This window comes from Pristiophorus japonicus, chromosome 4 (genome assembly GCF_044704955.1).
Source record: "Pristiophorus japonicus isolate sPriJap1 chromosome 4, sPriJap1.hap1, whole genome shotgun sequence".
NCBI lineage: Eukaryota > Metazoa > Chordata > Chondrichthyes > Pristiophoridae > Pristiophorus > Pristiophorus japonicus.
The window spans coordinates 285004630-285026890 of record NC_091980.1 but is presented as its reverse complement, the minus strand read 5'-3'; the positions used below and the strand labels follow the sequence as shown (position 1 = coordinate 285026890).

The 22261-nt window shown below is 44.2% G+C and overlaps 1 protein-coding gene across 3 annotated transcripts in view; it reads right to left on the bottom strand.

Moving 5' to 3' along the window:
• Positions 1-11211: 11211 nt before the first annotated feature.
• sel1l (SEL1L adaptor subunit of SYVN1 ubiquitin ligase) overlaps positions 11212-22261 on the bottom strand; it is a 52507-nt gene continuing 41457 nt past the window's right edge. For 2 of the 3 annotated variants that reach the window (XM_070879551.1, XM_070879554.1), the window contains exons 18-21: positions 19800-19874; positions 18499-18671; positions 15447-15575; positions 11212-14191 (exon numbers count right to left, since the gene is read on the bottom strand). In XM_070879551.1, coding sequence (XP_070735652.1) covers positions 14009-14191; positions 15447-15575; positions 18499-18671; positions 19800-19874 — 560 coding nt within the window. In that variant the 3' untranslated portion in view covers positions 11212-14008. The remainder of the gene's footprint in view (positions 14192-15446; positions 15576-18498; positions 18672-19799; positions 19875-22261) is intronic. The other variant, XM_070879553.1, reaches the window with a different exon arrangement.

Below are 22261 nucleotides of genomic sequence, written 5' to 3'. Positions count from 1 at the left end.
ACACAAGAACATGATTATCTGCACTGTCGTTCCATGCCTGTTCTAAATACACACCACAGAAAAGAAAAAAAGAACCCCGGCATATTATTCTTTATCCTAAATGCAAGCCCTTTAATAAATCAGGATACAATACAAAAAAGTCTCAAGATATTGTAATTCAGGAAGATTTGATAGCAATTGCATCAGTATATGCAGATTAGAACCCAACACATTAGAAATGTTCCCATTGTTTAAACCACACAAATTTTATTGCACAATTTTCTTTGAGACTGTTCCAACATCAAATAGATATGTAGAAATGAGGCTTAATGGTTCTCGCTTACATGGATTTTATTAAAAGTCCTTATGATACAGTATAATTCAGACAAGGTCCACAAATTAGCTTTAATTGTTCCTGTTGCCTCCTGCTATCTATGGAAAATAAATGAGTAAGTTTTATTTTTATTCATTCCTGGGATGTGAGCGTCCCTGGCAAGGCCAGCATTTATTGCCTATCCCTAAATGCCCTTGCGAAGGTGGTGGTGATCCGCCTTCTTGAACCACTGCAGTCCGTGTGGTGAAGGTCCTCCCACAGTGCTGTTAGGGAGAGACTTGTGCCTTGTAGATGGTGGAAAGGCTTTGGGGAGTCAGGAGGTGAGAGACTCCCCGCAGAATACCCAACATCTGACTTACTCTTGTTGCCACAGTATTTATTTGGCCGGTCCAAGTAAGCTTCTGGTCAATGGTAATCCCCCCCCAAGATGTTGATGGTGGGGGATTCGGCGATGGTAATACCATTGAATGTCAAGGGGCTCTTGCTTGTTGGAGATAGTCATTGCCTGGCACTTCTATTGTCTGAATGCTTTGAGCCATTTATCAGCCCAAGCCTGAAGGTTGTCCAGGTCTTGTTGCATATGGGAATGGATTGCTTCTTTATCTGAGGAGTTGTGAATGGCACTGAAAACTGTACAGTCATCAGCAAACATCCCCACTTCTGACCTTATGATGGAGTGAAGGTCATTGATGAAGCAGCTGAAGATGATTGGGCCTTGGACACTACCCTGAGGAACTCCTGCAGCAATGTCCTGAAGCTGAGATGATTGTCCTCCAACTAACTCAACCAATGTTCCTTTGTGCTAGGTGTGACTCCAGGCAGTGGAGAGTTTTCCCCGATTCCCACTGACTTCAGATTTACTGGGGCTCCTTCATGCCACACTTGGTCAAATGCTGCCTTGATGTCAAGGTCAGTTATTCTCACCTCACCTCTGGAATTTGGCTCTTTTTTTACATGTTTGTACCAAAGCTGTATGAGGACTGAAGCTGAGGGGTCCTGGCGGATCACAAACTGGGCATCGGTGAGCAGGTTATTGGTAAGTGTCGCATGATACCTTCTATCATTTTGCTGATGATTGAGAGTAGACTGATGGGGCAGTAATTGACCAGATTGGAGTTGTCCTGCTTTTTGTGCACATGACATACCTGGGCAGTTTTGCACGTTGTCGGATAGCTGTCAGTGTTGTAGCTGTACTGGAACAGCTTGGCTAGAAGCGCGGCTAGTTCTGGGGCTCAAGTCTTCAGCACGACAGCCGAAATGTTGTCAGGTCCCAAAACCTTTGCTGTATACAATGTGCTCAGCCATTTCTTGATATCACATGGAGTGAATCAAATTGGCTGAAGACTGGCTTCTGTGATGGTGGGGATCCCCGGAGGAGACCAATATGGATCATCCACTCAGCACTTCTGGCTGAAGATGGTTGCAAACACTTCAGCCTTGTTTTTTGCACTCATGCGTTGGGCTCCACCATCATTGAGGACAAGGATATTCAGGAGCCGCCTCCTCCTGTTAGTTGCTTAATTGTCCACCACCATTTATGACTGGATGTGGCAGGACTGCAGAGCTTTGATCTGATCCATTGATTGTGGGATCGCTTAGCTCTGTTTATAGCATGCTGCTTCCACTGTTTAGCCTGCATGTAGTCCTGTGTTGCAGCTTCCCCAGGTTGGCACCTATTTTTAGATATGCCTGGTGTTGATAGTCATTCTGGAGACGAAGTCCCATCTTCATTCTCCATCAAGTTGAGTGATGGTACTACCCCATGCTAAATGGGATAGATTCAGAACTGATCTAGCAACTCAAAAACAGGGCAACCAAGAGGTGCTCTGGGCCATCAGTAGGAGCAGAATTGTATTCCACCACAATATTTAACCTTATGGTCTGGCATAACCCTCACTCTATCATAACCATCAAGCCAGGAGCTCAAACCTGGTGTAATCAGAAGTGCAGAATAGCGCTATTTAGCATGGGATAGTACCATCACTCAACATGATAGAGAATGAAGACGGGACTTCGTCTCCAGAATGACTGTGCGGTGATCACTTCTACCAATGCCGTCATGAGCAGATGCACCTGCAACAGGTAGATTGGTGAGGACAAGATTAGAACATAAGAACATAAGAACAAGGAACAGGCCATCTAACCCCTCGAGCCTGCTCCGCCATTCAACAAGATTATGGCTGATCTGGCCGTAGACTCAGCTCCACTTACCTGCCCGCTCCCCGTAACCCTTAATTCCCTTATTGGTTAAAAATCTATCTATCTGTGATTTGAATACATTCAATGAGCTAGCCTCAACTGCTTCCTTGGGCAGAGAATTCCACAGATTCACAACCCTCTGGGAGAAGAAATTCCTTCTCAACTCGGTTTTAAATTGGCTCCCTTGTATTTTGAGGCTGTGCCCCCTAATTCTAGTCTCCCCGATCAGTGGAAACAACCTCTCTGCCTCTATCTTGTCTATCCCTTTCATTATTTTAAATGTTTCTATAAGATCACCCCTCATCCTTCTGAACTCCAACGAGTAAAGACCCAGTCTACTCAATCTATCATCATAAGGTAACCCCCTCATCTCTGGAATCATTCTAGTGAATCATCTCTGTACCCCCTCCAAGGCTAGTATATCCTTCCTTAAGTAAGGTGACCAAAACTGCACGCAATACTCCAGGTGCGGCCTCACCAATACCCTGTACAGCTGCAGCAGGACCTCCCTGCTTTTGTACTCCATTCCTCTCGCAATGAAGGCCCACATTCCATTCACCTTCCTGATTACCTGCTGCACCTGCAAACTAACTTTTTGGGATTTCCAAAAAGAGTTTCATGCACAAGGACCCCCAGGTCCCTCTGCACCGCAGCATGTTGTAATTTCTCCCCATTCAAATAATATTCCCTTTTACTGTTTTTTTTTTCCAAGGTGGATGAGCTCACATTTTCCGACATTGTATTCCATCTACCAAACCTTAGCCCATTCGCTTAACCTATATAAATCTCTTTGCAGCCTCTCTGTGTCCTCTACACAACCCGCTTTCCCACTAATCTTTGTGTCATCTGCAAATTTTGTTGCACTACACTCTGTCTCCTCTTCCAGGTCATCTATGTATATTGTAAACAGTTGTGGTCCCAGCACCGATCCCTGTGGCACACCACTAACCACCGATTTCCAACCCGAAAAGGACCCATTTATCCTGACTTTCTGCTTTCTGTTAGCCAGCCAATTCTCTATCCATGCTAATACATTTCCTCTGACTCCGCGTACCTTTATCTTCTGCAGTTACCTTTTGTGTGGCACCTTATCGAATACCTTTTGGAAATCTAAATACACCACATCCATCGGTACACCTCTATCCACCATGCTCATTATATCCTCAAAGAATAAGTTGGTTTTTCCCTCATGGTCGTTCTCTCACTGCCCGTCGCAGGCCCAGGCTGGCAGCTATGTCCTTCAGGACTCGGCCAGCTCAGTCAGTAGTGGTGCTACCGAGCCACTCTTGGTGGTGGATATTGAAGTCCCCCACCCAGACTGTGCCCTTGCTACTCTCAGTGCTTCTTCCAAGTGTTGTTCAACATGGAGGAGTACTGATTCATCAGCTGAGGGAGGGCAGTAGGTGGTAATCAGCAGGAGGTTTCCTTGCCCATGCTTGACCTGAATTACTGTGGTAAATGCCTAGTGCAACTGCTGCAAATCAACAAAGATAGCATACAGTGCAGAATTTAAGTGCTTGCACTTTAAATTTCTCACAAAAACCAACTACCCCAGCCCATTATGGATTCAAAACCACCTCCTAGTTACACAATCCTCTGCAACAGCTGATGCATGATTTTATAAATCTAGTTTTTCGCTTTCAGGAGGGCAACTTTGTGAAGATGGATTCATGGAGAGAATAAGCAAGGGCAGCATAGACTTGTAAAACAGTTATTAAAGTTGCATACACATTGATTTATTCCACTTGAAAACCTGGTTACTCCCTTGTGAAATAAATTCCATTTATTCTCGTTCCCCAAAGAAAATTCTCAATTTACAAAACAATCACAGGTATGGAAATATCAGTATAATTGAGGTCATTGCTGTGACTTCTGTTCCAAGAAAGATTCAAGCTTGATAAATTGCTGGTTAAACATCTGTAGGTATAAAAAGGATAAAAGTTCATAAATAGCTCATGAGCTGCTGGCATTGTGGAAATTTAATGCAAAGACAGGCAACTCTTGTCCAGAGCTTCCAGTCGCCTGTTACTTTAACTCTCTGCTCCACTCCCACTCTGGCCTCGGCCTCCTACACTGTTCCAGTGCAGCTCAACGTAAGCTCAAGGAACAGCACCTCATCTTTCGCTTAGTCACTTTGCAGCCTTCTGGACAAGTTCAACAATTTCAGATCATAACCACTGACCCCATTTTTTCCAGACAACAGCTGTTGCTGATGATTGCGATATTCCCATTTACTCTTCTAGTCCCAACTTTTGTTTCTTTACTTGTCCCATTATCACTCCCTTTTGCCTTGTGCAATTATACCTCTTGTCATTTAATCTCTCCTCCCTGCCACTCTATCACGACCTTCCCTTTTGTTCTTTCCTTTCCTCCCCCTCTTTCCCTGCCTCTGCACTTATTTAAAGAAACACTGTCATTATTTATACTGCACTTTTTATGACAGACATGCATCTGTCAAGCTCCGTTCCCCCCCCCCTCCTCCCAGCCCACGTGGTGCCGAGAAGCAGGACCTGAGGCTCTGACTCTCTTTGCCCGCCTAGGCCCCGGCCCTCCCCCCAGCCGGCTTGCGACCGAGAGGGCTCGTGGGCAGCGGCGAACAGAGAAGCTTGCGGGGGGCTGAGAGGGAGAGAGGCTGGGGGAAGAGGGTGAGAGAGGGGCTGGGGGAAGAGAGTGAGGGGGAGGCTGGGGGAAGGGAGTGAGAGAGGCTGGGGGAAGAGAGTGAGGGGGAGGCTGGGGGAGAGTGAGAGATAAGCTGGCGGGGGGAAAGAGAGAGATAGAGAGAGCGAGAGGCTGGGGGAGGGAGAGAGGCTGGGAAGAGAGACGGGGTGGGGGGGGAAGAGAGACTGGAGGAGAGAGGCTGGGGAAGAGAGAGGGGCTGGGGGGAAAGTGAGAGACTGGGGGAGAGAGAGAGGCTAGGCGAGAGTGTGAGAAAGAGGCTGGGGGAGAGAGTGAGTGACATGGGTGGGGGGTTCGGTGGGGAGAGAGGGAACTCAAGAAAGATGGATCACATTCTTCCAACCCCCAACAAGGGACATCGTTGGAGTGAAGGTGATATCCAGAACTTAATACAATCACTATCACTAATGAAGTAGTACTAGGTAAAATAATGGGACTAAAGGCGGACAAGTCCCCTGGACCCAATGCCTTACATCCTAGGGTTTTAAGAGAAGTAGCTGCAAAGATGGTGGATGCATTGATTGTAATTGTCATAGTACAAACAATAGCCATGTAGGATATATCACAAGGTGTGCCACCAGGGGGCACAGCAGTGGGAGACTTGTAGGTTACCTGTACAGGTGTGCCTGGCCTAGTATAAAAGGCAGGCCACCATGTGTGATCCTCACTCTGGATCAATAAAGGGCTAAGGTCACCATATTTCAAGTACAACACATTGCCTCGTAGAATCATTATCAGAGCATCTAAGGACATAACAATTGTCGACGAGATTACGGCCTTTCACTTGAAAATGGCTACCCTTGCTATGTTGCAGCAGTTTGCCGATGGTGATGATTGGGATGCCTTTGTGGAGAGGCTCGACCATTTCTTCACAGCAAACGACCTGGTAGGAGACAACCTGGCCACACTGGCTGGCAAGCGCAGAGCTATCCTGCTAACCAGTTGTGGGCCTACCGTCTATGACCTCGTCAAGGACTTGCTGGCGCCAGTGAAGACGACGACCAAGATGTACGAGGAGCTCGTAACACTGATCCATGAGCAACTCAAGCCCAAGGAGAGCATCCTCACAGCCAGACACTGGTTCTACACCCACTGATGGCCCGAAGGCCAGGAAATCGCGAAATACGCTGCAGATCTCAGGAGGCTGGCGGCATCATTTGATTTCGGCGACCACCTCACCGAAGTGCTGCAGGACATTTTTGTCATTGAAATCAGCCATGGGGGCCTTCTTCATAAGCTACTGTTGGCGAATACACACAGTCACACTGCAGAAGGCCATCTCTGTGAGCCAGGCATTAATGACCTCGACCTGCAGCTCTAGGCAGATGACTCATCCTCAGGACTCAAACCCGGAAAGTACTGTGCACAGTCTGGCGCCTTTTAGAGGCTGGACTGTAGAATGTGAACCTTCTCAGGGAAGAGAGAACAGGCCCCCGAGTCCTTTAACTCAGAGTCCGCCGAGGGGGGCTAATCGAGTAGCTCTATGCTGGCATTACGGAGGGAATCACAGGGCTCACCAGTGCCGTTTTAAAGATTATGTATGCAAAGGCTGCAAGCACAAAGGGCCACCTCCAGCGAATGTGTAAGAGAAATATGACTCACTGTGTCGATGAAGAGTCTGCAGATGGCCATGAATCCAGCGCAGATTATGAAATGATAGGCAGAGAGGCTGCTCAGCCTCACAACGAGGTATATAGCATGTTTACCTGCACCACCGAGTGCGCCCCGTTGAGGATGGATGGCATTCCAGTTTTCATGGAAGTGGACATGGGTGTGAGCCAGTCAGTAATGAATCAAGAAGCCTTTGAGAGGCTATGGGACAATCAAGCTGAATGACCCAAGTTGGTCCCGGTTCAGGCAAAGCTGCGCACCTACACCAATGAACTTATCCCAGTTATTGGTAGTGCAGATGTAAAGGTACTCCATGATGGCGCAGTGCACAAGTTACCTCTTTGAATTGTTGAAGGTGATGGACCAATGCTACTCGGAAGAAGGTGGATGGAGAAGATCCATTGGAAGTGGGAAGACTTCACCCGTCCAACAATCAACGTCCTCTGCGCTCAGAGGCAAAGCAAGCCCTCACCTGAGGTTGGATCCGGCACCAGAGAGCAGACCAGCACAGCACCCAAGGCACAAACCACCCAGCATGACTGCATGGAGATGATCCAGCTGATGGAGCAACACGTGGCACCAAACGGAGAAGAGGATTGGGGTAAAGAAAGCAAGGCTCTCTTAAAGGAGGCCTGCAACCCACCACACTTAAAGGGACAGTTCCACACACTCAAGCAATGTAATAGCAACTGTGAGTTAGATGAAAAATGGGTAATTGCTGATCAGAGTTGTGTACATGTAATAAGCAAGGAAAAGTCACGTGATTGCGATCAGAGCTACAGGTTATTCACAATAAGTAATGAAATGTTGTGCGATGTAGGATTTCAACTGCATACAGCGGGCAAACACCCATCGAGAGCACACAGGTCCAGCGAGCTACCCAACGCTGTGATCTGCATCCCTGGGACCAGAGTGATGCACCACCGAGTGCGGCCACAAGCAGCTAATATATAAAAGCTGCAGAGCAAGCGATCTCAGGAGGGCAACGGCAACGGTATCGATACCCTGCCCCCGCTCAGCTCCGTCTCTCAGGCACCCGATGGCACCAACTGCCTCGAGCCTAAAAAAAACAAACTGTGCTAAGAGGCAGCCCCCAGACCCCATCGCCACCAAGGCCATACCTGGGAACGAAGGGCCACCCACTACAGATCTCCCAAAGGGGACCGGGACCAGCCAGGATCCCAACCCAAACAACGCTCCGACAACCAAGTCAGCAGTTCCCTGTGCACTGCTAGACGACAGCTCCTCAGGGAGCATCAGCCACCTAGCGTGCAAAGAAAGGGCAGGGAGGTCACAGAAATCTGTGAACCTGCCTGATGCTCGGAGCAACAGCAACAGCCCCGAGAGCAGGCAACCTGAGCCAACCAGATTCCCACTGCCAGCACTGGGCACCGCGCCACCACCAGACTGCCTGGACACCATCCAGCAGTTCTGGAACTAGCCTGTCCTTACGCACTGGTTACCGATCCCCAGTACGTATCGATAATGTATCTCACCAATCGAATGTACTTATCTCACAACTGAACCACAAATGTAATGCAAGTTTGTTTTTCTGGACTTGAATGTATATGAATGTAATGAGCCTCCAGCATAATCTATATGTGGGGGGGGGGGGGCGGTTTGGAGAGATTTGAGTGGTCAAGGACACACACGAAACAACAACCACTCATGCAAGATAGAAGCAACCCACCAAGGGGTCAACCAGATAGAGCTAAGCCCAGAGCACAGTCAATACAGAGGCAATTTGCACTAAAGGCTTGGGGGAAGAGTGATGTCATGTATCCTACATGGCAACTGTTTGTACTATCACAAGGTGTACCACCAGAGGGCACAGCAGTGGGAGACTTGTAGGTTATCTGTACAGGTGTGCCTGGCCTAGTATAAAAGGCAGGCTACCATGTGTGATCCTCACTCTGGAGTTTTTAATAAAGGACTAAAGTCGCTCCAGGTCAAGTACAACACATTGCCTCGTGGAGTCATTATCAGAGCATCTAAGGACATAACAGTAATCTACTAAAATTCCCTGGATTCCGGTCTCAGCAGATTGGAAAACTGCAAATGTAATGCCCCTATTTAAAAAAGAAGGCAGACAAAAAGCAGGAAACTATAGACCAGTTAGCCCAACATCTGTCATTGGGAAAATACTGGAGTCCATTATTAAGGAAGCACTAGCAGGACATTTGGAAAAGTATGATTCAATCAAGCAGAGTCAGCATGGTTTTATGAAAGGGAAATCATGTTTGACAAATTTGCTGGAGTTCTTTGAGCAGGGTGGATAAGGGGGAACCAGTGGATGTGGTGTATTTGGATTTGCAGAAGGCATTCGATAAGATGCCACATAAGAGGTTACTGCACAAGATAAAAGCTCACAGGGTTGGGGGTAATATATTAGCATGGATAGTGAATTGCCTAACTTAACAGAAAACAGAGTTGGGATAAATGGGTCATTTTCCGGTTGGCAAAACGTGACTAATGGGGTGCCGCAGGGATCGGTGCTGGGTCCTCAATTATTTACAATCTATATTAATGACTTGGATGAAGGGACCGAGTGTAATGTAGCCAAGTTTGCTGATGATACAAAGATGGGTGGGAAAGCAAATTGCGAGGACACAAAAAAATCTGCAAAGGGATATAGACAGGCTAAGTGAGTGGGGAAAAATTTGGAAGATGGAGTATACTGGGGGAAAATGTGAGGCTATCCACTTTGGCAGAAATAATAGAAAAGCAAATTATAATTTAAATGGAGAAAAATTGCAAAGTGCGGCAGTACAGAGAGACCTGGGTGTCCTTATGCATGAAACAGAAAAAGTATGCAGGAACAGTAAGTAATCAGGAAAGCAAATGGAATGTTGGCCTTTATTGCAAGGGGGAATAGAGTATAAAAGGAGAAAAGTCCTGCTACAATTGTACAGGGTCACACCTGGAGTACTGCGTACAGTTTTGGTCTCCGTATTTAAGGATATACTTGCATTAGAGGCTGTTCAGAGAAGATTCACTAGATTGATTCTGGAGATGAGGGGATTGACTTATGAAGATAGGGTGAGTAGGTTGGGTCTCATTGTTCAGAAGAATGAGAGGTGATCGTATTGAAACTTGTAAGATGAGGGGGCTCGACGAGGTGGATGCAGAGAGGACATTTCCACTCATAGAGGAAACTAAAACTAGTGGATGTAGTCTTAGAATAAGGGACCACCCATTTAAAACTGAGATGAGAAATTTCTTCTCGGAGGGTTGTAAATCTATGGGAATTCATGCCCCAGAGAGCTATCAAAGCTGGGTCATTGAATATATTTGAGCGATAAGGGAGTAAAGGGTTAAGGGGAGTGGGCAAGGAAGTGGAGCTGAGCCCATGATCTTATAGCCAAGATCTTATTGAATGGCGGAGCAGGCTTGAGGGGCCAAATGGCCTACACCTGCTCCTATTTTTTCTGTTCTTATGTCACAACACTGTAATTATTCACTTCATACCCAATAAACCTATTAATAATCAGTGTACAATACCTTCCCCATCTATTGTGGGGTAGGGGAAGGATGCATTTGTGCTGGGGTAAGGCATTTTGGCTAGCCATTGCTGTCTTCTGGGGAGCTCTGTCCTTTGTCACTGAAGGAAGTCAAAGTAGATGGAGTTACAATTTGCAAAGTCAGTGAGCCATTGGGATGGACAGTTCCAGTTACACATTCCTGTGAAACTTTAGGGTGTGGCTTATCCTCCAAGGGGACCAATCATAGACAAAGGGTGGAGCATGGTGGCCATCTTTGCAGTACAAATAAGCATATCCTTAAAAAAACCTCTTTAGCCAGAGAGTGGAATTCACTACCACGGAGTGGTTGAAGGGAATAGTATCGATGCATTTAAGGGGCGGTTAGATAAGCATTGGAGGGGAAAGGGGAGAGAGGGTTATGCTGATCTAATTCTAATTAGATGAGCATAAATACCATCAAAGACTGGTTGGGCACAAATTCTACAATCTTTCAACTTTTTCTAATGACCTGAAACATTAACTCTGTTTTAATGAGTATTTTCACAGTCTTGTGTTTTTATTTCAGATTTCCAAAGTCTGCATTATTTTGCTTTTGTAACTCTTGTCCCTCTTTTTTCTCAAGTTTATTTGGAAGTAGTGTTGGAGCTCACAGGCTGATGATTAAATTGTATCTAGTGCAGTCTGCAGGGCTCTGGCAGATTGCATACAAATTGTGGATAGGATAGCATCCATTGGCCAAGTGGCCTCTTCTCATCTAACATGTTAATCTTGTTCTCTTGTGGTTAAAATAGTTGACACTTTGCATAGAATGTCATCTTTGATTGTCATTAATATACTGTACATTGGGAGCATGCTACAATGCTATAAACAAATTCAAGACTGGAGTACACAGAGTATTATTAAAAATGAATATAGAAAGAGTCCACAACAGCTGCTGGACACTTTATTCAAATGCAAGCATAAATATACAGTTTTCTGGCTAATTGGGTTGAAATTTTCAATTCACAAAAGGTTATCATATTAAAAAACGTCTGTACACCTTATTAACAGTTTTAAACAATTTTACACAGCTTGCCCTTATTGCATTTACAATATAGTACATTTACAATACAGCTACCAATCCAACTGCCAGTTTTAAAGGGGGCACATACTTTCACATTTCAGCTATATTTCCAAAACAGGTACAGCCATAAGAAGCTTCTATTCTCTCAGAAACCACTCTGTCTAGTTAAAAAGCAACCTAAAATCATATTTAAGTGGACATTTCTAAACTGTAAATCCCCCCCCCCCCCACCCTTGCAACAGTGTCTTAATAATGTCCCCTGGCCTAAATGTGTCACATGAGCCAAGCCATGATTCCACCCAGTGCTCTACCATTACTAATCATTCAAATCCATCATTAATCATCAGTAGTCCCTCGAATCGAGGATGACTTGCTTCCACGTCAAAAAGTTCACAGGTGTTTCAATGATGGACCTAAAATTCCAGGTCCGAACTAAATCTTGAAGGGTGGTAGATGCCTGTGCGTGGTAACGTGTGGTGGTCATTAAACACCAATGCTGGCCCTCTAAATTAGACATGTGGCAAGAAAGCCCTTTGCAAACATATTGTCACTTGCCATTCATAAATAGAAGTACACTTCTACTGCTAGCTATTAATGAGTGACTTTGTCAAACTGACTGTGGGCTTTTTCAGTTTTAGTTCAGCACATTTAATTTTTGTAACAAAAAATAAATCCCTACCAAGCAATATTCATCACACTACAATGGGCCCAAATTTCCCCAACTCCTTTTTCCGGCGCACTCTCCCGAGATACGGCGACTTTGTGCGCTCAAAACGGCACCAAAAAACCTACGAACAATTTTGGCCACTCTGCTGTGTGTCCCGGGTCCTGGTGTGGTGTTTCTCTTGGAGTGGGGTGGGGGGGGTGGAGCTACAGCTCTGTGCCAAAAACAGTACCGGCAGCTGGGCACATGCGCAGCAGTTCCTCGCCCTCCCAGCGCGTCCTTCAAGCTGTGAGCCGGACCCAATGATCGCTACCCCTATCCGTGGCCGAAGGGACGAACCGACGTTCGTCGCCCCAATCCCTGGCCGAGTGGCCTGCCGCACAGGCTGGCCGCTGTCTTCAAGAAACAGGTTTTTGTGGGGAGACTTTTGATCGGGGCGGGGAGGAAGGAGGAAAGCTTTTGTTTAGGGGGGGGGGGGGGGGGAAGGGAAGGGAGGGAAAGAGAAAGGAGAAGAATTTCTTTAAATGATTTAGAGAACATCTCTGTCAATGGCACAATGCAACTGGCTGTTAAGAGGCGAGAATGACCAGGAGAAAAAAGCTTTCCTTAGGTTTGGTCTCAGTACCAGCAAATATCTGGTCATGGCTTTTGCTTTGGTAGTAATCATGACTTGGGATTTTTTTTTTTTAAATTGACCCAAGCTTTATATAGTGGAATGTGTAAATTATGCAAACGTTACAGTACAAGATCTGTATTAGTTGTTAAGGTGTTTAGTGCCCAAGGTCCTCTGCTTTCCTTTCTCCCCCCCCCCCATATCTCTGGCTACCTGCGCTGATTTCTTAACTCTCCAAGTGTTTTCTGTGCAGGCCACATATGCTGGCCTAAGTTAGTTTGGAGCAACTATTAGCTGTCCAAACTGGCTCAAATGGCCAAAACAGGTGTAGGTGGCTGGTAACGCCCCCTTTTGAAAAAAAACTAAAAAAAATCCTAACTAACTCACTTACATTGGAGCAAATTGAATGTGCAAAATGGGGTTTTTAAGATACTCCAGAAAAATCAAGTTGCTCCAAAAAAAGGCAAATCCTGGCCAAATTTGGGCCCAATGAAATAGTTCACAAAAAAAACATACTAGTTTCAGGTCCCTGCTTTGTAAAAAAAAAAATCAAATTCATCAAGGCAAAAAATACAATAACTAAAATTAATACCATGGGAATCCCCTTTCCAATAGGGAACCAAAGCAATCTATAGAATTAGTCGATCTGGGGAACAGAGAAACTGCTATTTACAAGTTATTTAAAAATATTTTCCTTTTAATTAGATAACTGTTCCCAGATTTGTACCAAAGTTGAGCCCGAAATAGATTTCTATGCATTGTTGCATTTCTTTAATCAACTCTCCTCAAAGTCTTTCTGTAGCTGAACAAACACACCCAGGAAAGCTCCACAATGAAATGTGGTTGTTGAGAGCAGCGGTCTTGTCGAAGCTGAGTCAGTTGGTTGACGAACTCACCAAAAAAAAGTATGAAGGTTCTTCATAAAAGAGCTGAAGTATTGGCAAAGATCCACTGGCAAATAATTGCAATGCTTCAGGAGATGGCTGTGTAATATTACACTCGTGTAGTGGCACTTCGAGAAGAATAACCCACTTGCAGGATTCAGTAGAGTTCATTAGTTATGTATATCTTCTAATGAAAAAAATCAAAATCAGCTATAAGCTCAAAACGGAAAGAAATTTAATATATAAACTGTTGGAAAATAGCAAGTAAAATAGTGTGTTTTTTTAAAAGTTAAAGACCAGAAGCTGTCTGTAGACTTCATATTTTTTCTGATGTTCATCAAAATAGCTAAAAACTCAGCAAGCCCGAAAATAGGCCTGGTTTTATTAAGAAAATGTGCACTTCATACAAGTCAAGGGTCCAACTTTTTGTTGCTGCATAAATTTGTCTGGGGGGGGTGGGGAGAAAAGAGAAAGAATGGACATCTGTACTGACTGTATCTTTGCTATTGTTGCTCACGTTGAGGTTCTGGCTGCTGGGGGCCTGGTGGCCGTAGCTCAGGCTGCTGCTGTCTTTGTCTGTAAGCAATCACAGTCCCCAATAGCAGAGCAAGTATTGTCATCAGGTAAAGGTCCCACTCAGGGCCCAGCAACATGTCCAAGTCAACCTGCATCCACATCTCACGGAACTGCAGCAAGAAACAAGAGTACAGTGGTGTTCACACAACAGAAAACTGCATTGGTTTTGAAGTCCAACTAAGCCTTAATGCCTTAAACCCCACCCACCCACCCAGTCTTTGTATGTTGGTAACTTTCTCCAATGCACAGTTGAGGGAGATATACTTGTTATATCTAAACGCCAGTGGTTTTTGAAACAAAGCTTCGCTGTTAGCTTCCCTGCCAGAAAATTCTGCACTTTGAGGTGAACGCCAGAAACTGGAATGGATGTAGGCCATACGGCCCCTTGAGCCTGCTTTGTCATTCAATATCAGGGCTGAACTTTTATATCAACTCCACTTTCCCACCCTAACCCCACATATCCCTTGGTGCCCAAAAAGCTAGCGATCCCAGTCTTGAATATACTCACTGATTACCCCAGAGCCTTCTGGGGTAGTGAATTCCAAAAGATTCACAACCCTCAGTGAAGTTCTGGAGCAGACCTCCTCTCTGGGAGAGGATTCCTCCCTGTAACTGATGCTACTGGAGAGGCCCAGTGAGGAAAATTATAGCCACAAGAAATATAAACTAATTTTCAAAACAAGAAATTTCAAGTAACTTTAAATGTCTTCTATGCTTGGGGCAAGTGGGAAGAGTCATCAAAAAAAGTAACTTCCCCTAGAGTCATGTTCCCCAACTACACAATGGTGATGGCACCGCCAATAATTTTCTAATATGTACTGCTGCAGGCAAGGCTCCCCAATGATAATATCTACTCATGCATTCAGCGTCAAAACAACCAAGGAATAAACACTTTGATGGAGATTGCTACCACCTCTATTTTTGCTTAGATTTCATTGGGTGGTGGAAATAGAAAAATATTGAACAGACTGAAGATTTTTTTCTAGTTAGATTGACATCAGTTTACAAACCAGGTTTTATACTATGGGGAGTGATTTTCCCAGTATGTGTTGGATTTATAGACCATCATTCAACACCAGCTCATGGTAGGGAGCACACCTTCAATTTTCCATGCACTGGTGGCAGACAAAGTCCCTGACTATGAACACATGTCAGGCAAATTTAGCCCATGGTTTATTTCATTACACTTCCCAGATATTTAAACCAAGACACTAAATGTTTCTCCAGATTGTATCATCAGAGATGGCAGTGAAAGATTCCCTGTACACAAATGATAAATTGGTTAGGACAAGGACACCAAGAAAGAGATTTTTTTTTTTCCATTACTAACATTCCTAGCACTATTTCATAGCTGTGGTTACTTACTTTGGTTTCTCTCAGGTAGTCCACTGAATACATCATGCCTAGTTTACAAAGAGCTAGGAAGACAGGGACTTGAGCATCAGGACTAGTCTCTGCAGCCATGTCATAAAATCGCTTTGCAAGGTAGATATCCTTCAGAAGGAAGAAAGAAAAAAAAAGTTATAAAATTTATAAAATATAGTTAATTGTTATTTTAATTAGAGAGCAGTATAGCATATTGATGCTAATTTATACTGCAATATTAGTACAAGACTGGTTCCAGCTAAGCAATATCCTCTTTACACTACCTGGCTGGAACCACAATTACCCTGCTGAAGACAGATATATCTGCATATACATGCTTACATACAATATACAAAACAACTCTACGGTGGTCGACCCTCAGCATTTAAATTAAATGCAGGAAGGCTTAAAAGTGCCAGGAGCAATTTTTAATAACCAGGCTGACACTGCACTATAGTTACATTTTATGTAATGTCAAACTAAAGGGTTAAAGAAACATAGAAATCTACAGCACATCATGTTCTCGCCGGCCTACAAAGCCACACGGCCCTCGGTCAGCAGCTCTGAAGGTTACATATAAACCTATGAACAATGAATAATGGCGGAAAGGTAAAGAGCATCCAGCCAACCAATGTACCCCACACAACTGCGATACCCCATACATCGCAACATTTTACACACCATCCCAACCTGAGCCAGGTGATCTACTGGGAAAGGCAAGGATAAAAACTCAGACCAATTGAGGAAAAAAAAATCTGGGAAAATTCCTCCCCGACCCATACAGGCGATCAAACTAGTCTAGGAGTTCACTCTGGCCGTATTAGATTCCCTGAAGTGCTTACTACGTATCTGCGCAGCTAACAAGAGGTTATCCAGTCTAATCCCACTTAGCAGCTCTCGGTCCGTAACCCTGCAGGTTACGGCACCTCAAGTGCCCATCCAAACACCTTTTAAATGTGGTGAGGGTTTTTGCCTCCACCACCCTTCCAGGCAGTGTGTTCCAGACCTCCACAACCCTCTGCATGAAGAAGCTTCCCCTCAAAATCACCTTTAAACCTTCCCCCAATCACTTTAAAACTATGCACACTCGTAATTGACCCTTCCAAGGGAAATAGGCCTTTGCTAGCCATAATATCCAGGCCCCTCAAAATTTTATATACCTCAATGAGGTTAACTCTCAGCCTCTTCTGTTCCAATGCGAACAAACCCAGCCTATCCAATCTGTCCTCATGGCTAATATTCTCCATTCCAGGCAGCATCTGCGTAAATCTCCTCTGCACCCGCTCCAGTGTAATCACATCCTTCCTATAATACGGCGACCAGAACTGCAGTATTTCAGCTGTGGCCTAACCAGTGGGGCCCATGAGAGGCATGAATTCAGGGCCCAGAAGAGGAGAGGGCCCAGGGGCAGCACGGGCCATCCCAGACTGCAATGTGTGTGTGCACTAGGTCCGTACAGCAGAGCAGGTTTCCAGTCACCTTGGTTAATCCTTGCCACTAGAACAAGACCTAGCTCGGTCAAGCCCGTGTGGTGGCTGGTGTGCAACGACCACTACCCGTTAAAAAAAATCCACGCACAGGCATCTTCCACCCTTCAACATGGAATATTAGGTCCTTCATTGAAACACCTGTGAACTCATCCTTTTTTGGCGTGGAAGCAAGTCATCCTTGTTTCAAGGGACTGCCAATGAATGAATGAATGAAACCAGAGTATAACACAATTTAAGCATAACCTCCCTGCTCTTGTATTCAATGCTTCGGCCAATAAAGGCAAGCGTTCTCTATACCTTCTTAACCACCTGGCCTGCTACTTTCAGGGATCTGTGGACAAGCACTCCAAGGTCCCTTTGTTCATCTACATTATTAAGTGGCCTACCGCTTAATGTGTATACCCTTTCCTTATTAGCCCTCCCGAAGTACATTTACCTCACACTTCTCTGAATTAAATCCATTTGCCACTGTTCTGCCCACCTGACCAGTAGATTGATATTCTCCTGCAGTCCATGACTTTCCTATTCATCATCAACCACACAGCCAATTTTAGTGTAATCTGCAAACTTCTTAATCACACTAATTAATCTCTCCTTGTAATTTAACCCTCAAGAGTCTGGGTAACATTCTGGTAAACCTACACTGCACTCCCGCCAAGGCCAATATATCCATCCTACGGTGTGGTCCCCAGAACTGCTTACAGTACTCCAGGTGTAGTCTAACCAGGGCTTTGTAGAGCTGCAGCATAACTTCTACCGCTCTAGATATAAAGGCCAGCATTCCATTAGCCTTTTTGATAATTTTCTGTACCTGCTCACTTTAATGATCTATGTACCTGGACGCCCCACAAACCTCCACTGTTTTTAGCTTTTCACCATTTAGAAAGTACCTTGTTCTATCCCCTTTAGGTTCAAAGTGGATGGCCTCACGTTTGTTCACACTGAAGTACATTTGCCACAGTTTTGCCCACTTCATTTATCAATATCCTTTTGTAATTTTAAGCTTTCATCTACACTGCCTACCATGGTCAGTAACCATGGTCTTGAGTGGGAGGGAAAATACCAGTTAAACAGGGCTCCTGTTGATCACGATGTAGTGCAAAAAGCACATTCAGCAATGTCAGACGAGGAGGGATCAGCTACAATGCGTACTGCAAAAAAAAAAAATCCAGCCAACAGCTTGTGGGGTGGGGAATGCAAAATTGCTTTTGAGATAGTGCTTTTTCCACACACAGGGCAGTAAATTTGATTCAAAACAATTGAGGGGCATGGGGAAAAAAAAAGGGAAGAACACATTCAAAAATTAAGACAAAAAGTAAAAAAAAAAAATAGCTGTCTTATACAATCCACATTACAGGCGCACAACAGTACAAATGACTTGGACATGAAACCACACTGTCAGACCAAAAAGGCACTCAATACAAAAGTTGGTGCATCCGAAGCAGCTCGTGAATCGTGGCAAAGGCAGCAGAAACTCAAGGAATACAGTCAGTTTGTCCTTCAATTTAAAACACACAAGTCCATTAGACAATACAACTGATGCATTATTTTCAAACTCCGACCTGTTTAATGCCCAAACCCTTTTCGTGCATGTAGCCCAGGTTAAACATGGCCTGGGCACTGTGCTGTTGCTCGGAGGCAAGTCTGTAATGAATTACAGCCGTTTCATAGTCAATATCTGTGCCGTAACCATAGAAATGATAATCTCCAAGTTTGATTCTTGCAACTGTATAACCTGAAACACAACACACAATATTTAAATACATATAGATACACAAATTATAGATAGCAATTCTATTCCCCTCACACATGGGCCTCATTAATGCTAGTCTCTTCAGGAAAGTAAGTAATGATGCCTCAACAGTTATTTGAGTAATGATGCTTCTGCTAAGCTGAATTTTCTTCCTGCATTTAGAAATGCAGGATTTTCTATTGCAATTTCCCACCCAGTCACCTAGATGGCAGCATCTCTCAAGTTCACTTGAGAGCTTCTAATCATCAGGTTCTCGTCCTCATTGCTCACAGCCTTTTTAAAAAATAAAGCGCTTCTGACCAAAAAGGGATTCTTGTTGCTTTCCTTAATTTTTGAAGGAAATAACAATTCTGTACCAACTAAATTAGAAACAGCACAGCAGCCAATGTTTTAAAATGTGGGTTTGATTGCAGTAGTTATAAATATGTTGTTTATCCCATCTGGGTTGAGTTTGTTTTTAAAAAATAATCTGCATATACAAAATGGGAGAAAAATGTGGCATTGGAAGCAAGGGCCATCTAAAAGACGGCACCTCTGGCAATGCAGCACCTTCTCACTACTGCACTGAAGAACTAAAAACAATTGTGCTTACGTTAAATTTGTGTGTTTAAAATGGGATTGTTGGTGATCTATATAATGATTATTCTGGAAGCTTGCTTCAAGCATTAGAACCATTTTGTACTATAGCTACTTTCATCAAGCTAATAACATTTCCAATTTGAAAATGGTATTTAGGGTTTTTTTAAAAAAAAAACATATGATTTTACATAAGACTTCTATCCAGTCACGAGTTTGGCAAGGCTACTTTACAGCCATCTTCATAAAATGAGGTGAACAAGCAGATCATGAATTGAATCTTCTGAGAGAATAGTCATCCTAGGATGTGGCTTGGGTATTGTGTTTGCATTAAACAGTGTGTGTAAACAGTACAATAGAACTATATGTTCTGAATAACTTTCAACAGCTTAAAATCAAGGATGCACAACAATGTTCCTTTATCTCTCTCCCTCTAGCATTTAAAAAAAACACACAAAAAACTGCACTAAGGCTGCCCCCATGAATTTCAGTGCAAGACTACTTCCCTTCCCTTTCCTGGTCTTGAAATCTCACCTTGTGCTGCTGCTCTGTTCCAGTGCAGTAGCGCTCGTGGATAGGTCTCATTCTCGCCAAAAATTTTAGCTTCCTCTGTAAATAGGAGAGAATGCAAATGAAGGATTTATTGTTAGGTTACCGATGTTCCAGAAAACTTAGTCCATCAAGTAGGGAAGGACATTAGCTTAGATGATGTGGAATCTGTATGGGTGGAGCTGCGGAATACCAAAGGGCAGAAAACGCTAGTGGGAGTTGTGTACAGACCACCAAACAGTAGTAGTGAGGTTGGGGACAGCATCAAACAAGAAATTAGGAATGCGTGCAATAAATGTACAGCAGTTTATCAGGGATGACTTTAATCTACGTATAGATTGGGCTAACCAAACTGGAAGCAATACAGTGGAGGAGGATTTCTTGGAATGTATTAGGGATGGTTTTCTAGACCAATATGTCGAGGAACCAACTAGAGGGCTGGCCTTCCTAGACTGGGTGATGTGTAATGAGAAAGGACTAATTAACAACCTTGTTGTGAGAGGTCCCTTGGGAAAGAGTGACCATAATATGGTAGAATTCTTTATTAAGGTGGAAAGTGACAGTTAATTCAGAGGCTAGGGTCTTGAACTTAAGGAAAGGTAACTTCAATGGTATGAAACATGAACTGGCTCGAATTGACTGGCAAATGGTACTTAAAGGGTTGACTGTGATAGGCAATGGCAAACATTTAAAGATCATATGGATGAACTTCAACAATTGTACATCTGTCTGGAGTAAAAATTTAAAATAAAAAAGTCGGGGAAGGTGGCTCAACCGTGGCTAACAAGGGAAATTAGGGATAGTGTTAACTCTAAGGAAGAGGCATATAAATTGGTCAGAAAAATCAGCAAACTTGAGGACTGGGAGAAATTTAAAATTCAGCAGAGGAAGACAAAGGGTTTAATTAGGAGGGGGAAAATAGAGTACAAGAGTAAGTTTGCCACGAACATAAAAACTGACTGCAAAAGCTTCTATAGATCTGTGAAGAGAAAAAGATTAGTGAAGACAAACGTAAGTCCTTTGCAGCTAGATTTAGGTGAATTTATAATGGAGAACAAAGAAATGGCAGATCAGTGATCAGTTGAACAAATACTTTGGTTCTGTTTTCACGAAGGAAGACACAAATAATCCTTCCAGAAATACTAGGGGACCGAGGGTCTAGTGAGAAGGAGGAACTGAAGGAAATCCTTATTGGGCGGGAAACTGATGGGATTGAAGACCGATAAATCCCTGGGGCCTGATAGTCTGTATCCCAGAGTACTTAAGGAAGTGGCCCTGGAAATAGTGGATGCATCAGTGATCATTTTCCAACAGTCTATCAAATCTGAATCAGTTCCTATGGACTGGAGGGTAGCTAATGTACCACCACTTTTTAAAAAAGGAGGGAGAGAAAATGGGTAATTATAGACCAGTTAGCCTGACATCAGCAGTGGGGAAAATGTTGGAATCAATTATTAAAGATGAAATAGCAGCACATTTGGAAAGCAGCGACAGGAGCGGTCCAAGTCAGCATGGATTTATGAAAGGGAAATCATGCTTGACAAATCTTCTAGAATTTTTTGAGGATGTAACTAGTAGAGTAGACAAGGGAGAATCAGTGGATGTGGTGTATTTGGACTTTCAAAAGGCTTTTGACAAGGTCCCACATAAGAGATTAGTGTGCAAAATTAAAGCACATGATATTGGGGGTAATGTACTGACGTGGATAGAGAACTGGTTGGCAGACAGGAAGCAGAGTCGGGATAAACGGGTCCTTTTCAGAATGGCAAGCAGTGACCAGTGGGGTGCCACAGGGCTCAGTGCTAGGACCCCAGCTATTTACAATATACATGATTAATATGAAGGAATTGAGTGTAATATCCCCAAGTTTGCAGATGACACTAAGCTGGGTGGCGGTGTGAGCTGTGAGGAGGACGCTAAGAGGCTGCAGGGTGACTTGGACAGGTTAGGTGAGTGGGCAAATGCATGTAAGATGCAGTATAATGTGGATAAATGTGAGGTTATCCACTTTGGGGGCAAAAACAGGAAGGCAGAATATTATATTATCTGAATGGCAGCAGAACCTCCTGGCTCTTTTGTGGCCTCCAATGTGCTCCTCTCCCACCTCACTGCTCTCTCTAGCGTCAGTCTCCACAGCGTGCTATGATGCCTCCCCCTCTATTTTTGGGCAAATTCAGTCAAATATGTGGCTGGTAACAGCTACTTTTTGTTTGCCTACTTGCTGTGAAGCTCTAGTCTCCCTCCTTCCTCCCAAAGCAGCCACACCACACCCAGACACATCTTCAGTCCCTCTGAGCTCCCTCTCTCAATGGCAGATTAGGAAAAGGGAAGCTGCAATGAGACCTGGGTGTCGTGGTACATCAGTCACTGAAAGTTGGCATACAGGTACAGCAGGTGGTGAAGGCAGCAAATGGTATGTTGGCCTTCATAGCTAGGGGATTTGAGTA